Source organism: Pseudophryne corroboree, chromosome 10 (genome assembly GCF_028390025.1).
Source record: "Pseudophryne corroboree isolate aPseCor3 chromosome 10, aPseCor3.hap2, whole genome shotgun sequence".
Taxonomy (NCBI): Eukaryota; Metazoa; Chordata; class Amphibia; order Anura; family Myobatrachidae; genus Pseudophryne; species Pseudophryne corroboree.
Window position 1 is genome coordinate 58,572,741 of NC_086453.1, and position 17,839 is coordinate 58,590,579.

At 47.4% G+C, this 17,839-nt stretch overlaps 1 protein-coding gene across 5 annotated transcripts in view; it reads right to left on the reverse strand.

Annotated features, from left to right (window-relative positions):
* The window catches only part of PPFIA3 (PTPRF interacting protein alpha 3), a 145,456-nt gene that overhangs the window by 95,670 nt on the left and 31,947 nt on the right, over positions 1 to 17,839 (reverse strand). For all 5 annotated transcript variants that reach the window (XM_063942440.1, XM_063942441.1, XM_063942442.1 and 2 more), the window contains exon 3: positions 9,787 to 9,888. In XM_063942440.1, the coding sequence (XP_063798510.1) occupies positions 9,787 to 9,888 (102 nt within the window). The remainder of the gene's footprint in view (positions 1 to 9,786; positions 9,889 to 17,839) is intronic.

The window sequence follows — 17,839 nt, forward strand, 5'->3', positions numbered from 1 at the left end:
GTAGAATGGGCTTTAATAGCAGCAGGAGCCGGAGGACCAGCCTGTGCATACGCTTGTGCAATCACCATTCTAATCCATCTAGCCAAGGTTTGCTTATTTGCAGGCCAGCCACATTTGTGAAAACCAAAAAGTACAAAAAGGGTATCTGACCTCCTGAGAGAAGCAGTCCTCTCCAAGTAAATACGGAGAGCCCGTACCACATCCAAAGACCTCTCTTTGGAAGACAAACCAGAAGAGATAAAAGCTGGAACCACAATCTCTTGGTTAAGATGGAAAGATGACACCACCTTAGGTAGATAACCAGGACGAGTTCTAATAACCGCCGGTCACGTTGAAAAATCGGAAAGGGTGGGCGTCAGGACAAAGAGCCTAAATCCGACACCTTCCTAGCAGAGGCAATAGCCAGCAGAAACACGACCTTAAGCGTAAGCCATTTAAGGTCCACTGACTCAAGAGGTTCAAATGGAGACTCTTGCAGGGCAGTCAGGACAACAGACAGATCCCATGGAGCCACAGGAGGGACGTAGGGAGGCTGAATCCGTAAAACACCCTGAGTAAAAGTATAAACATCAGGAATAGACGCAATTTTCCTCTGAAACCACACCGACAAGGCAGATATATGAACCTTGAGGGAGGCCAGACGAATGCCCAAGTCCAGGCCTTGTTGCAGAAAAGCCAAAAGTCTGGAAGTTCTGAATTTGTATGCATCATAATTCTTAGCAGCACACCAGGTGAAGTAAGATTTTCAGACCCTATAATAAATCCGTGCAGAAGTCTGTTTACGGGCCTACAGCATAGTTTGGATAACCGCCTCAGACAATCCTTTGGCCCTCAGGAGTGATACCTCAAGAGCCACGCCATCAAAGCCAGTCTAGCCAGGTCTGGATAGACAAGGGCCCTGAACGAGGAAGTCTGGGCGTTGAGGAAGTAGAAGAAGACGCTCTATCGATAGACCCTGCAGATCTGAGAACCAATGCAGTCTGGGCCACGCTGGAGCGACTAGAAGTAGTATTCCTCCTTCTTGCTTGAACTTCCGTAGTACCCTGGGCAGGAGAGACACTGGAGGGAAAACATAGGGCATGGAATTGCCAGTGCGTCCACAAATGCTGCTTGAGGATCCCTTGTTCTTGATCTGTAGACCTGAACTTTGTGATTGTGCCGAGACGCCATCAGGTCTACGTCTGGTAGATCCCACTTTTCCACTAGGAGTTGAAAGACTTCCTGATGAAGACTCCTTTCTCTGGCATGTACGTGATTTATGTATGCCACCGTGGTGGCATTGTCCGATTGTACTTGAACAGGCCTGTTCTGTATCAGAGGCAGGGCAAGAGACAGAGCACTGAACACTGCCCGAAATTCCAGAATGTTTATTGGGAGGAGAGATTCCTCCTTGGTCCACCGACCCTGGAGAGTGTGTTGCTCTAGCATCGCGCCCCAACCCCGCAGACTGGTGTTCGTAGTCAGTCGGACCCAGTTGGGAATCCAGAAGGGACGGCCCCTGCTCAACTGTTGGTCCTGTAACTACCAGCCCAGTGACAGACGAACCTCCAAATTCAAGGATATCATTTGAGACCTTATCCGATGAGGCATATCGTCCCACTAGGAAAGAATCAACCACTGCAGATGGTGGGAATGAAATTGAGTGTACTCTACCATGTCGAAAGCAGACACCATGAGGCCTAGTACTTGCATCGCCGAGTGTATCGACACCTTTGGGTGAGAAAGGAAGTATCTGATCCTGTCCTGAAGTTTTAGGACTTTCTCTTAAGACAGAAACAGTCTTTGACTGAATGTGTCAAGCCGTGCCCCCAGGTGCACCATGTTCCGAGCAGGAACCAGCGAGGACTTCTTCCAGTTGATAAGCCACCCATGGGCTTGTAGGAATTGGACTGTGAGGTTCAGATGACTGAGGAGAACATCTTTGGAGTTTGCCAGGATCAGCAAGTCATCCAGATATGGCAGCATCCTGATTCCCTGACGGCGGAGAAGGGCAGTCATCATGGCCATGACCTTGGTGAAGATCCGAGGGGCTGGGGCCAGTCCGGACGGCAGAGCCTGGAATTGATATTGTTGGTTTCCAATAGCAAACCGCAGATATTGCCGATGTGATATGGCAATAGATATATGCAGGTAAGCAACTTGTATGTCCAGGGATACCATATAGTCTCCGGGTTAAATGGCCAGTATTATCGAGCGCAGCATTTTCATATGGAATTTGGACACTCTCACAAACTTGTTCAGTGATTTGTGGTTGAGTACAGGCCGGAAAGACCCATTGGGTTTCGGGACTAGAAACAGGGACGAATAGTATCCCCTGCCTATCTGGGACAGAGGTACAGGCACTACCACTCCTGTATCCAGGAGGGATCGTGCAACCATGTGTAGAGCTTGCGCTTTCAATGGATCCGAAGGGATAACCGTTGTGCAGAACTGGCGAGGGGGACGTCTCTTGAAAGAGACTTTGTACCCGTGAGAGACTTCTCGCACCCAGGCGTCTGAAGTGGTCCTTAACCAGACCTGGGCGAATTGCAGAAGTCTGCTTCCCACCCTGGGATCCCCCAGGAGGAGGCCCGCCCCGTCGTGCAGCAGGCTTGTCTTGTTTGGAAGCAGGGTGACGGGCAGCCCAGGATTGTTTAGGTGAAGGCTTGGTGGTTTTGGAAGCACGAGCCTGTCTCAGTTACGCCTGACCCTTTGTTTTACCTGGAGGCCAAAAGGAACGAAAAGTGGTGCTCTTTGCCTTCGGTGCAGAAGTATTAGTATTCGGGAGAAATGCAGTCTTAGCAGGTGCTAAATCAGTCACAATCTTATTAGGATCTTCCCCAAACAGTATGTCTCCCTTAAAAGGGATTACCTCCAAAGTCTTCTTGGAGTCCAGATCCACCTTCCATGACCTCAACCACAGAATACAGCAAGCCAAGATGGACGTAGTCGACACCTTACCCGCCATTACACCTGCCTCAGAGGACGCCTCCTGAATAGAATGGGAGACTGTGGCAATACAATAAAGATATTGTCTGGAAGGATCAGAGATATCCTGAGGTAGGTCTTCCTTAATAGCCTGAACCCATGCTTCGATACTTTTGCGGCCCAAGAGGTCTATGTACCGCACCTGTAAGGGAGTAAATAGACTTCAGGCATCCCTCCACATGCTTATCTGTCTGTTCCTTCAATGAAGTGACAGTGGTGACAGGCAGAGTAGATGACACCACAATCCGGGTGACATGGGCATCCACCGGAGGTGAATTTTCCCACTTGTTACACAACTCAGCAGGGACAGGATAATGAGTGAGCATCTTTTTAGACAGGGAGAATCTCTTTCCTGGAGAAGACCAGGGCTCCTGACGTATATCAACTAAGTCAAGCCTGGCCAACCTGTGGCTCTCCAGTTGTTGTAAAACTACAAGTCCCAGCATACCCTGCCACAGTTTTGCAATAAGAGAATGCTAAGACTGTGGCAGGGCATGCTGGGATATGTAGTTTTACAACAGCTGGAGAGCCACAGGTTGGCCAGCCCTGAACTAAGTGGTCAGAATGTGGCAATACTACCCTAGTTACCTTCTGACATTTAAATTTATCAGGTTTTTTAGATGCAGTAGTGGGATCTACCTCATCATCAATTTGTAGAATCAGCTTAATAGCCTCCACTAGGTCAGGGACATCAATCTGAACTGTAGATTCCTCGTCAGAAACAACTGTATCAGTGTCTGACGGGTCGGTAAATTCTCCATCCTCAACAGAAGTAACATCTGAAATATTAGTGGATTGTGAGGAGGAAGCTGCCCGCTTAGATGACTCCTCGGCCCTAGAGGGACATGGGGTAAGTTTCTGACTAGCCAAAGATTGATTTAATTGTTGAATCTGGAGAGAGACAGCATACAGCATATCCGCCCAGGGTGGATTAACCACAGGGACAACATGTGGCTGCAAGGTGGTTCCTGATTGGCTACCGAAACAGTGGGCTGACTAGGAGATGTACAACACCCAGTACAGAGACCATCAGTCAGAACTTCTCCTTCAGGCAAATCCTTGGTGCAAGCACTGCACGATGCAGGAGCGTCCGTGGATTGCCCGTACTTTGTTGCAGACATTATTAAAAATGTAGCCCGAGAGCGTAACAGTACAATACAGCCAGACCAATACAATACCTGCAAATAACTCCCTGAGTTATGCGACAGTAAATACAGGACACAAACAGAGAATTAAAGCGGTATGAGGTGACTGAAATACACAGTAAAACACAGTAAACAGCATATACTGCGTAGCACTATATACGAGATCCTGATGCACCTAGCTTCCCCCCCCCCCCCCCCCCTCCCAGGGTACAGAATACAGTGATAGCAATAGGAGGGATACACTGAAAGTGAAATCCACACAGCAGACGCAGGCACACCCAGTCACAGTGACCATGCAGAAAATATTTCAGACAAACAATAAAGCTGCACTGGACTAGTAGAAATATCTATATCTCAATGCACAGTCAGAGGCTGGATGTTTATATCAGAATACTTGTACTAAATATTCAGGTAGAAGGACACTTGTTCTTAACTAACACTATCTAAAATGACATATAGAATACTTAAGTGACTGTTACTGCACAGCGCTGAGCAAGCAGGCGGATTTCCAGGACACATTGCCTGCAGTCCCGGAGACCAGCCACAGCTACTTGTGAAAAGAGGACGCCCAAATCTCTGTCAGGGAGTGAGGAAGAGTGAGAAGCAGCTCCAGGGCGGGAACATCCGCAGTAGATGGCGCCCAGAGCTGGGGGGAGGGGCTACAGGTCAAGTGTCTTATCACCTATGCTGGTCCTCACCACCGGGTACTATGGAACCTAATAAAATGGATTTTTGTACAATGCGACCTGTGCTCCCTGCCCTGACGGATATAGTGGGGTCCCTGTACGGCCACAGTGTTCACGCCAGCGTTGCAGTCCGTCTCCAAAGACCGCGACCGGAGCGCGATTTTGGCGGGTCCTGTCTGGGGGACCCTCATACTTCTGCCCAAAGAAGCAGCCACGCCATCCTGGAGAGCATCAGCGGCGGTGTGCCTGGGAACCGGAGCGCCTCCACTGCAAGTACCCGGGAACTCAGCCAGCGGGAGTATGCGGCGCTGCTGGGGAGGTGTTGGAGCTGCAGCACAGCAAGTCACTAGGACATAAAAGTGCTGCAGCGCTTGAAGATTTTTCTAACAAAGCTCATTTCAGGGCTGCCTAGCGCAGCCCCCCCCTGTTAAGTGACCTGCTCTGCTTACACACTGAGCTCCAGTGCCCGGAGGCGGGGTTATAGAGGAGGCTTGCAATGCATCCTGGGAGCAGTCAACGCTTTAGCCTGTTGGTGCCTCTAGAACAAGATACAACTCTACACCCCAATGTTTCCCTGTGGAACACAGTGTACCCCGCTGCAGAAATAATCACATCCGTATTGTTAAATGTAGAAACCTCTGTGACACAAACTGCAGAGAAATCACCAGAATATGGGGTCTATTCATGAAGCAGTGAAAACTGTGGAGAAGTGAGCCAGTGGAGAAGAACTAATCAGCACTGAAGTAACATTTATAATTTGCATAATATAAACTCATACAGAGCAGCTGATTGGTTGCCATGGGCAACTTCTCCCCTGGCTCACTTCTCCACTCTTTTCACTGCTTCAAGAATAAATCCCATAGGCGGGGCCTCACCCCCCCAGGAAGTGCAGGACCTGAAAGCGGGAGCCTCCAGGACTCGCCTAATTCTCCTGACTGTACAGGGCAGAGGGACTCGGGGCACATGCAGTGCTGCGTGTAGCATGCACTCAGACTGTTAGATAAGAGAAGCCGGCGGCTGAAGGACTATGATGCCAGTGTGATACAGGAACATAGAGGTGCTGACATTCCCCACTAATCTCTCTGGGATCAGCTGCTTCAGACATCAGACAAACCCATATCCTACCATCTTAGCTGCTTTCCAGCAGCCCCAAGGGCGAGACTGCCCGGGACACATCGACAAAGCAAAGAATTTCACTATGTGGGCTTCCCTAAAACAAAAACAAGTCATTGTATGATCATTTATATTCTTTACACCCACTCATGTATTCAAGCAAGGGTGTTACCCACTCTGCAGATACTGTGTATGTGCGCACGTGTTTTATGGGCTGGGTGGACAAAACAATGACAGACATTTATCAGCCCTCTCCAGTTTTATAAGTGCACCTTTCACCACCTCGTAAAGAGCACTTTAACAAATCTTTCTAAATGAGAAGATGCAATAATTCTCTTCATTATGTGGCAGGTTTGTACCTACTTACTGCACATAGAGGGAATAGGTTTGTATACAGATCTACTATCCAGACTATACATTCTCTAGCAACTGGTGACATTGAGGCATGAGGCACGAGGCATAAAGAGCAAGACCCAAACAGCTCATCTCTTGGTGCACCAGGTCCCGTGATACTCTGCAAGCGTCAGTCTATTTTGATAAAAATGCGTCTTAGACGCAACACAATGCAGTTAGGATGCACCAGGAGACTGCGCTGATTACGGTGATGTGGGACACTGACTCGTATATCTGTGTGCGACTGAGGGGTGAAATATTACCCTCCGTTATGGAGAAGTGGTATCAGTGCACGTTACGTGCACGGATACAGATTCTCCCCCCATGTATGACAGCGGCGTTGTGAGCAAGGTGACAAAGGTGCTCTAAGATAGCATGGCGATGGTGCGGGGCAATGTAAGAACAGTCAGTGGCGCGGACCGTTCCAACACTTGCAGCTATCGATTTAGACAGCTGCAGGCATCGGATGCCCCATTGACAGCACTGATCTTGCAGTCAATGGCGAGATCTTGCGCAGGCCCAGTGAGCAGACTGGGGGGGGGGGGGGGGGGGGGACTGGGAGGAGAGACACAGCATAGCGCTGATGCGCTGCTGGCACAGACAGGGATCACCGGAGGGGGGTAGTCCGCCCCGCATGTCAGTCCGGCCCCCCCGCACAAATACAAAAGCATTGCGTAGCGGCGATGCCTTTGTATTTGAGGAGTAACTCCCAGCCAGCGCAGCTCCTGCAGCTGGCCGGGAGTTGATTGTCGCTGCCACTTGCCGCCGTTCAGCCCCCTTCTGCCCAGCGACCCCCTCTGTCTTAGAGGCGATCGCTAGGCAACAAAAGCTGCCATGCGCCAGCGCACTGCGGCGCCGGCGCATGCGCAGTTCCGACCCGATCGCTGTGCTGCGACAAACTGCAGCGAGCAATCGGGGTGGAATGACCCCCTGTGTACTAAACGTTGGAGAGAGCTAAAGTACTAACCAACCCCTGACATTTTTCAAACACAGCCTGTAACATGGCAGTTAGGAGCTGATTGGCTGGTACTTTATCACCGTCCACTTTATCGTCCTCCAATTCTTAGTACATAGGACTCTCAGTTGCACACAGATATACAAGTGCCTCATATCAAATTAATCAGCACAGGGGGTCATTCAGAGTTGATCGTAGCTGTGATCATCTTCCCCGACATGCAGGGGGACGCCCAGCACTAGTCCCCCCCCCCCGCACAAATATAAAAGCATCGCACAGCGGCGATGCTTTTGTATTTCAGGAGTTACTCCCGGCCAGCGCAGCTCCAGCGGCTGCGTTAGACATCACCCTGCCGCCACGGCCTGCCCCCCAACGGTCCGCGCCTCCTAAACGGCGGCTTAACGCTGCCGTTCAGCCCCCTCCCGCCCAGCGACCGCCTCTGTCTCAGAGACGATCGCTAGGCAGTGACGACAGCCATGCGCAGGCGCACTGCGGCGCCGGCGCGGTTCCAACCCGATCACTGCGCTGCAACAAACTGCAGCGAGCGATCTGGCAGGAATGACCCCCACAGTCTCCTGGTGCGTCCTATTTGCATCGCGTTGCGACTAAGACACATTTTTGGCAAAAGAGTATGTATCAGACCTTCTAAAAGAGGAAGAGTGGTGAAATTCCTCATAGAAATCAATCAGATTCTAGCTATAGTACATTCTGTAAATAATGATAAACTGCAATCTGTTTGGTTGCTATGGGGAAACCTCCACTTGTCCTCTTTAGAAGGTTTGATACATTTCCCCCATTGTCTAGTCTGCAAAAGAGAACAGTCCAGGCAACCTAGGAGGTATCTAAAGATCCCTCTCCAGCCTATCCTACAGGCTACAGCAGCTAATGCCGCATACACATGGTGCGACCCGTGCGGCGGCCGATACCGACTATACTGTGGCCGGAGGCACGAGCCTCCGATCTAGCCATTATCGGCGCCCTGCCTGCGGCCACTATGTTTCCTTGCGAAGCCAATCCCGCATCGGCATCACAAGATGCATACACATGGGGGCCCATTCTGGTTGGCTCGCAATAAGCAATCCAACCGCAAAAATTACAAAAAAAAGACGCGTGCGCATGTGCAGCACTCATCCAGCGCATGCACCCGCAGTTTGTACGGGCGCCCGCAGAAAATGCAAACGCCTCTGCCTATCAGGCAGAGGCGTTCGCGGGGCGAGGCAATGCTCCGTTTCCTAGGCGGAGATGGAGCATTGCGCGGGTGGAGGTGGGGAAACAGGGGCAGTGTCATCAAAATGAGGGGGGGTGGCGTGGGCGTGAACGCGGCGGCCTCGTGACATCACACATTCCTTACTGAATTGTGCCCATGGTGTCCTATGTAGTCCATATTGGAAGAAATATTGCACAGTGTGTAGGCCCCATCACACCATCTGAAAATAAAGCTTTTCAGATAAAGCGGTCCAGCCAGCCGTCCCCATTGAGATATTCTGCTCTAGCTTGTCCAACAAAAGGAGATGCCTCCGATATCTCCTCGGCTAGGCTTCTTTTAAAACAACCATTTCCACATGGTTCTAGGCTACATTGCTAGGCCCCATACTGTGAAGCTGTGATATTAAGAAGACCTAAGAAAATGCAATGAATGTTCTGGAATAGATAACTATAAGTTGGTAACAGAGGGATTGCTATGTGTTACAGCAAATTTCTTATTGCACTAATAAACAAAGAAAGTTGTTTTCTTAAAATAAAAACCATGAATTGCTAAAGAAATATATAATGCACAAAGGACGACAGAAACATAGGGGTATATTTAATAACGAGTGTTACTCTTATTCTCACTTATTACTGATCTTAAATGGTGCCACAACCAATCAGCTCTTAACGGTCATGCGTTTGAAAAATGACAGGAGCCGATTGGTTGGAGCACCATATAAGATTAGTAACGAGTGATAACAAGAATATCATTTGTTATTAAATGTCTGAAATTACATAACATACATGAAGATCAGACACGAATCCTACAATACAAGTTGAAAGAGCGATAAACAACAGTTAAGAATCTGTTAAAGATTCCATACCTTGACAGAACCTTTAGAGGCATGACATCCAATTTGCATTTGGTATGTAAGCGAGGCACCAGCTAATGTTTCCTGATTAGAGATTACTGACAGGAAGAATGGCGTGCGCAGGAGAATATCTCCCACCACAGTCACCTCACAACCCCACACTCCGGAGAAATGATGACTTATCTATTTGTAGTGATTATTATACGCTATTATGCTTGAGTTTACTTGTATTTTATCGGCGTAGCTCTTTAATCCGGGCTTCAAAAAAACAACATTCTCATACGCCTTCCCTGACACCTGTATGCCTCAGGATATTGCCAAACCCAAAAAGTGGATCAGTACAGAGACAGAAGAAGAAAGCTAGATCCAGTAATCCCCCCCCCCCCCCCGCCCCACCTCCCCCTCCATGCTGACCAGCCCTCTTTTCTTCCTCTCCCAATCACTCCCGGTGTTATCTCCACACTCACCCGAGTGTTGTTCCTCTCCGCCTTCAGTTCAGCGATCTCTTCCTCCCGCTCAAGGAGCTGCTCACGGCACAGGTTTAGCTCCTTAGTCAGTGCCGCAAACTCCTGCAAAACGAGCCATAAGAAAAGTGTTAAAACAGCACAATAAAGTGTAAGAACAAACACAGTAAAAACAAAATGATGACTACTTAGAAAACGGCTTACAGATGTGTAGACTCCAGGCACACCCATCTCATTCCCTCCAAGATATAAAAACGCGGGCGCCAACACCTCTCCTACCCAACGACTTTTGCCGTTTTAAAGAATGAAAATGTAAAATCGGACTCTCTTTTTGAGCTAAAGTGAAAACGTGAAGTCCCCACGTGGAGCAAAGTTTAATACAGCTTAAAGAGAAACTGGTGGAGGGGGAAGAAGTGAGGTTTCTGCAGGAAGGTGAGGAAGGGATGGCAGAGCTGCAGTAAAGCTCACAGTGGCTGCTTTGTGTAACCCGCGTCTCGGCAGACTCCTGGGGGAGTGAGTGAAATCCCTGCACAGACCCTCGTGAGCACACTGCCGGCTTTGTGCAACCTGGGACCTCAAAATGCTCTTTGTTTACACTTTCATGTGAGGGGTTAAAAAATGCTTTTCAGCTTTACGTATTAACCCTCTTGCAATGACATTTTCCAGCTGCAGAAAATGGCCCATCATCAACTTTGTTTGACGACTTCCTGCCAGACATGCTCATGGATGTATTGATTTTGGTATGTGGGTCATGGTAGGTGTCTAGGACACATAATAACACAATGAGATTCTGACACGTAGATTTGAGAGGACAGAGGAATTGGAGCAGTCGTTTGCACTGTGACAGAGACTTGCAGCTACAGTACAGCTGTGGGGAAAAAAGGAGATTGAGGAAATAGGAAATGGATCACATCACCTGCTCCCATGGAGGCCGGGGGACGAGGGCCGTGCACACCAGTGGCTGGGGGACGAGGGCCGTGCACCCCAGAGGCCGGAGGGGGAGGCGTGCACCCCAGAGGCTGGGGGGACGAGGGCCATATAGACGATTTGTGATATCGGTCTCAATGAACCTCGGAGCTCTGTATTTACCATCATGTCTCGTTAACGGAATTTGAATATGTTTTTTAAAATGCATAAAAAATGTACTTATCTGCAATAAAGACAAATGTATAATGCCTAGAGTGTAATAAGTGGTTGGCAACCACACACCAAACTATAACATTCTGAGATGTAGCACGCGGACATTAGTAGATAACAACAGGCATACGCCAAATAAGATGGAGGGAAGGGAAGAGAAACCGACACAAATGGGACAACAAGACTATCCACAAGGTTCTGTAGAGGCTCTGTGCCACTATGGATCCTGTTTCTGCTTGACGTGTAGATAGTAATCGCTTAATAAAATGTACTTAATTAAATCATTTATGCTTGCACTTATTAGGGAATTTTATCATTACTGTAATTGCGATAATATGCGGAGAATCATAATACACAGAACATCGTGGCTAACGGACTCATCTGCAAAGACTTAAAAGTTTTCTTGTAAACTTTAGGTAACACGTTTTCTCTTTGCTACCTACCATAAAGTACACATTTGTAAAACATTAGAGATATCGTTTCTCTCAGCTGGAAAACTAAAACTCTGCCCCCTCCTAAAAAGAGTGACCTCCTTGCAAAAATGTTAATTTTTCAAAGACGGTCTTTTCCTCAAAAATTCACAGTTGTGCCGTATTCTCTCAATTTTATTAGGATGGACTTGACAGTATTCAGAGTTCAATAACCTCAAATCAGACCTGCTAAGAATTTTCTTTGATCTTCATGATGAAGCTCTTGTTTCCAAATGTACTAATCAATTCTGGAACCTCAAAACCGATGTAATTATTTTTAAATAATTTTAAAAATCACTTCAACTGTATGCAGATGACCTCCAAACACATCAAATTGCTCCAGGACTTATTTAGGTCAACCTTAGTATATAGAATACTCAAAATGAATAGTCTGTCTTGTTTATTCCCAAGGCAAATCACTATTTTTATTTTTTACTTCAAATAACATCACAGAGAATCTTGCAGCACTTGATCAAGATACAATGGGGTCCCCAGAGAACATTCTAGTTCAGATAATGCCTTTTTGCTCTGATGACCCAAGGCAGAAGCCTACGTTGCCTAATGAATGATCTGGCTCTAGGGCCTAATTCAGACCTGATCGCAGCAGCAAATTTGGTAGCCGTTGGGCAAAACCATGTGCACTGCAGGGGGGGGGCAGATATAACATGTGCAGAGAGAGTTAGATTTGGGTGGGGTGTGTTCAAACCGACATCTGAATTGCAGTGTAAAATTAAGCAGCATTTACCCTGCACAGAAACAAAATAACCCACCCAAATCTAACTCTCTCTGCACATGTTACATCTGCCCCCCCTGCAGTGCACATGGTTTTGCCCATCTGCTAACAAATTTGCTGCTACGATCAGGTCTGAATTAGGCCTCTAGTCTTCTGGTGGTGATCAGTGCTAAGAATCCCCAAATAAATCCAACGGGGAAATACTTTACAATCATTTTATGCACAGGCACGAAAATAGATTTACTGCAACTTATACTATTCATTAAATTATGTATTCGTAATGTTATCCTGGGCGCAAAAAAAGCTGTAATGTATTTTTAAGAACGAGCGGTAAATTATTGATAGTGTATTACCCATAGCTTTTAGCAACAACCAGTTACAGAGGCAGAATAAACTATATTTCAAGGGATTAGACACAGCAAGGAATCCCAAAATGAAACACCTCTAGCAGCTTTTATTTCCACGCCCCATGCCCCGCTTTGCGTCAGGCTGCACGGAAAAACGCACAGAGGATATTTTAATGAAAGAACGCTCTGCGATAGCAGAGTGGGTTCTTCTCTAAGCCTGGCTGTTTCTTAGACCCCTGCTGTTCCTCTTCAGTCATCAGTGCTGGGCAATCCCTGTTCCGATGTAGTGATCATCAGCCATAATGACTCACAGTTCTGTCTGAAGCACCAGTGATCTTTCTATTGCTCTTATTTCATCGATGAAACCTGCATTATTCATTTTGCTTTAAGGCACTTAAACCAATGTTTTACCCAAATGTTTATAATTGTACCCAGCAGAGGTGACTGTGTCCGTTTTAGGCTATCCCTCTGTACAGTCTACAATTAAGCCTAGGGGCCTGAAAAAGCTGGTGTAGTACGGTATGCCGGCGGCCAGGCTCCCGGCGACCAGCATACCGGCGCCGGGAGCCCGACCGCCGGCATACCAACAGCGTGGCGAGCGCAAATGAGCCCCTTGCGGGCTCGCTGCGCTTGCCACACTGCGGGCACGGTGGCGCGCCACACTTTTTATTCTCCCTCCAGGGGGGCCGTGGACCTCCACGAGGGAGAATACCTGTCGGTATGCCGGGTGTTGGGATTCCGGCGCCGGTATACTGTGCGCCGGGAACCCGACATTCGGCAACCTGAAGACCACCCTGAAAAAGCATCCGCTTAGCCTGTTCTCAGTCACTTTTGGCCTGGTCTGCACAGAAAAGATTCTCAGGGGAGGATTTGGAAAAGCTGAGAGAGAGATGAAGCACCAACCAATCAGCTTCCGTCATGTTACAGGCTGTGTTTGAAAAATGACAGCCAGGAGCGGATTGTTGGTACTTTATCTCTCCAAGATTTGATACATCTCCCCCACAACGACATACCATCATATTATCAGAGGAATATCGCCTGACAATAGGTGAGAATTTTTACAATTTAAGTGCACAAGTTCCTTATTATCATCTTCTTATCTACAGATTTGTAGCTGCCATATTAAAAGTTAAAAGAAATGTCAGCCATTGCTTCCAAATGAAGAGTCCCTAAACGCCAAAAACCCTTGCAGCATAGATTACGTGCTTGACTTTACCAAGCAGTAACTTCTGACCCTCTGCTTGTATTATTCAATGACAACAACTGTTAAAAAAAAAATGTTTTATCTGTTACTTTCCTGCCACTGAGGAACGTCAGGAACAGGAGGAAGCAAAAGGAAAAGCCAAGGATTTTTAGAATGAATGTTTAGCCTCGTATATAGTCAGTCAGCCTTCTACTGTTAAACCATGTAAACAGGACAGAACAAGCTGCTTTACCACCCAATCAGTACATTTTATTCCCCTGCTGCTCCCTTCCTCGTAGCCATTACTCTCTGTGATCTTCCATTTCTTGTCTAGCAAACTTCTAAGCTCACCATTTTAAAACAGCTGGCATGGCGAACTGGCGAGGACCAATGAGAAGCTGTCAACTTTTTGCTCGAGACTTACAATTGGTCCACACAAACATAAGTATTCCAGTGTCACACCGAATTTGGTTTTCGGACCTGGGTTATATGGCAAGCCACTGAGCCCCTGTAGAATTAGTTGCATGGACTAGCCCCAGGCCAGAGCAGGATAGGTTGGGCAATAAATTTGGTGATTAGGGGCCTGATTCAGTCTTTTACAAAATTGTGTCCGTGTCTTAGGCCACGGACGATTTTCTCAGCCAGCAAAATCAGAGCTTCAGTATTTGGTTACGTGACTGACAGCAATAGAGCACAAGATAGGTGAAGGGTTTTTTTCCCCATAGTCAGATACTGACCGCTGTGTGTGAAGGGGAGTGTAATAGCTGTGTTTCCATTTATCTGCCTGTGAAGCACAGCCGACTGCAGGGTGCCCAGGCTATAGCTATGAACTGCAATGCACGTTGGACGGTACAGGTCCATGCAGTCTTTTTAATAAAAAACATTCAGGTATTCAGTCAAACAAATGAACATGAGATATATTATAGAGAAAAGTATAGTTATCTGTACGGGATCCGGTCTGAAGATCGACAGTGTCTAGGTCGACAATGTTTAGGTCGACCACTATAGGTCGACAGTCACTAGGTCGACATGGATGGAAGGTCGACATGTGCTAGGTCGACATGTCTAAAGGTCGACATGAGTTTTTCACTTTTTTTTTGGATTTTTTCATACTTAACGATCCACGTGGACTACGATTGGAACGGTAAAGTGTGCTGAGCGAAGCGAAGGCACCATGCCCGAAGCATGGCGAGCAAAGCGAGCCACGCGGTGCACTAATTTGGGATCCCGGTCACTCTACGAACAAAACGACACCGAAAAAAAAAAAAAAAACCTCATGTCGACCTTTAGACCTGTCGACCTAGCACATGTCGACCTAGAAACCCTGTCGACCTTCCATCCATGTCGACCTAGTGACTGTCGACCTATAGTGGTCGACCTAAACATTGTCGACCTAGACACTGTCGATTTGATGAACCACACCCATCTGTACAGTCATGCTGCTTGCTAAGTCATTATAAATTGAAGTACCTTCCACACACTAGTGAAATTAGTGTACTAGCTGGCAGTACGGATGGTGTACTGGTTAGCATTACTGCCTCACAGCACTGAGGTCATGGGTTTGATTCCCACCATGGCCCTAACTGTGTGGAGTTTGTATGTTCTCCCAGTGCTTGCGTGGGTTCTCTGGGTACTCTGGTTTCCTCCCACAATCCAAAAATATGCTAGTAGGTTAATTGTGTTTAGGGAAGACTAGATGCGGCAGGTGGTTCTTATCTGCCGTCCAATTCAAATGTTACCCCCACTCCCTACCGCGATCGCGCCTGCCCGCAGCTATTCTAATGTTGCTGCGGACAGGCACAACAAGTTCATTTCAGCTCCCTAAACCCGGGAGCAGAGAGCTGAAATGCGCATAAAGAGACCCGTTTGGGCACCCAAACGGGTCTTTTCATAATCGCGCCCATTACTTTAGTTGGGTTTAGGTGCCTTGCGCGCCTAAATCTGCCTGTAATGGGCGCAGTCAGCGCGATAAGTGGGGGCATTTGAATATACACCAGCGATCTCCCATCACTTTAGACGGGAGATTGGGGGTGCAATAAGATTTGAATACCCCCCTATGTTTCTATGGGGTCTATATACTAAGCCTTGGGGGCATAATAGGGTCAGAGTTTGCCAGAGGTGTGAGATGTCTGCAGAGAATGCCCATATTTTTAAAGTGGAAATCATTTAAAAAGGCAAATGATTGCCGCTTTAAAAGAATGACAATCATCTGCATTGTCATGGTGCTGCCTGTATGGCTGGAGCACCATTTAGCATATACAACGCGTTTTATAATTCACACAGAGTTTTATCACACGTTGACAAAGGATTCCCTTTATCTCCGTCCACTTTATCTCTCTCCAAGGCTAAGAACATAAACCCCTGTTTCTAAATTACTATGGCAAATGGTTGTCTAGGCAACAATGCATTGAGTAACATTTATTAAAATGAAAGTAAATGAAAATAGAGGTAACTGCCAACAGAAACCAATCAGATTCCAGCTGTCGTCTTTTTAGTGCAAACATTTGGTTGGTGCATGTAGTATTGCCAATAGCAACTAGGTTTCAGGTTTTACTTTAAAGCGAGTATTATTTAGTTTTTTTTGTTTTTCCATTATAGAGAATAAGAAATCCAGCGGCACAGTAAGAGAACTCTAAATGTACCTTAGCAATATTTTATAGATGACACACTGCCCCTGTAATAGCATATGAGCCATATGATTATCTCTATAGTTTATCTGTAGCGCGCCAGGACTTCCTAGAGAATATCAACCGATTCACATCTGCCCTTCCCACAATGGAGATTACAGTCTAGACTCCGTGTAAATTCTCACCCACATAAGCACTGGAGTCCGCTTTGTGAGAAAGCAATTAACCAATGATGATTCAACATATGATTTATTATGGGGTCAGTATGATATACCGATGGTATATTACAGTGGTTCCAAAACGGTGTGCTGTGGCACCCTGGGATGCCCCGGGGCACTTGCAGGAGTGCCCTGGGTTGGTGGCCTAGGTGCAATTCAAATTATTTATGGTCAATGTAAATGACAAAACCAGCGCTAGTGGCGGTCAATCATAAAATACGTGGACATATAGAACCGAATCCTGTCTCTCCCCACAGAACTGACCCTAAGGATGACCCATAAACACAATTTACTTACTTGAATATTTTTTGTCTTAACGTCTCAATAACACACTTTTGGCCCACGGGTGCCGTGAAAAGAATTGACACTCTAGGGGGCTGTGATTCAAAAAAGTTGGACAATATGCCATCTCCCTCCAATGAATTGCACACTGGGGTAGGTTTACTAAAGATTCCTATAAGCAAAGGTGGAGGTGATGCAAAGAGCAACCAATCAGACTTAAGCTATTATTTACCATCATCATTTATCCAGTACCACCTAGAAAATGGTAGCTAGAATCCGATAGGTCGCTATAGGTTGAGACGAAAGGCATTGGGTAATCCCGCACTGTAAGAAGATAGTGATTTAAATGACCGGAAATTCAGGTGGTGTAAATAGGTGTATGCAGGTTTGTAATGGAGTACTTACCGTATATACTAGAGTATAAGCCGACCTTTTCAGCACTTTTTTTTGTGCTGAAAAAGCCCCCTCGGCTTATACTCGAGTCAGTGCAGTGGGAAGGAGTGGGGACACGGAGGGCAGTCAGTGCAGTGGGAAGGAGGGACACGGAGGGCACAGCGCACGCCTCTCCTGTGTCCCTCCTGCGTCTCCGGCGGGTCTATTAAATAAAGTACCCGTTCGTGAGCTCTGATTGGCTTCATTTAACAGACCCGCAGCGGCCTCCGGAGACGCAGGAGGGACACAGGAGAGGCGCGCGCTGTGCCCTCCGTGTCCCTCCTTCACAAGACAGCGTGGGAGCGGCGGAGGGTAAGTTACCATATACCTGCCACTGGGGGAGCATATTTGGCACTTGGGAAGGGGGGGGGGGGGGGACATATGTTACACTGAGGGGGCATATCTGGCAGTGTGGGGGCATATCTGGCAGTGTGGGGGCATATCTGGCAGTGTGGGGGCATATCTGGCAGTGTGGGGGCTGTGTACGGCTAGAGCTGCATTTCCCACCCTAGGCTTGTACTCGAGTCAATAAGTTTTCCCAGGTTTTTGTGGTAAAATTAGGTGCCTCGGCTTATATTCGGGTCGACTTATACTCGAGTATATACGGGTATTCTGAAGGCACTCCAG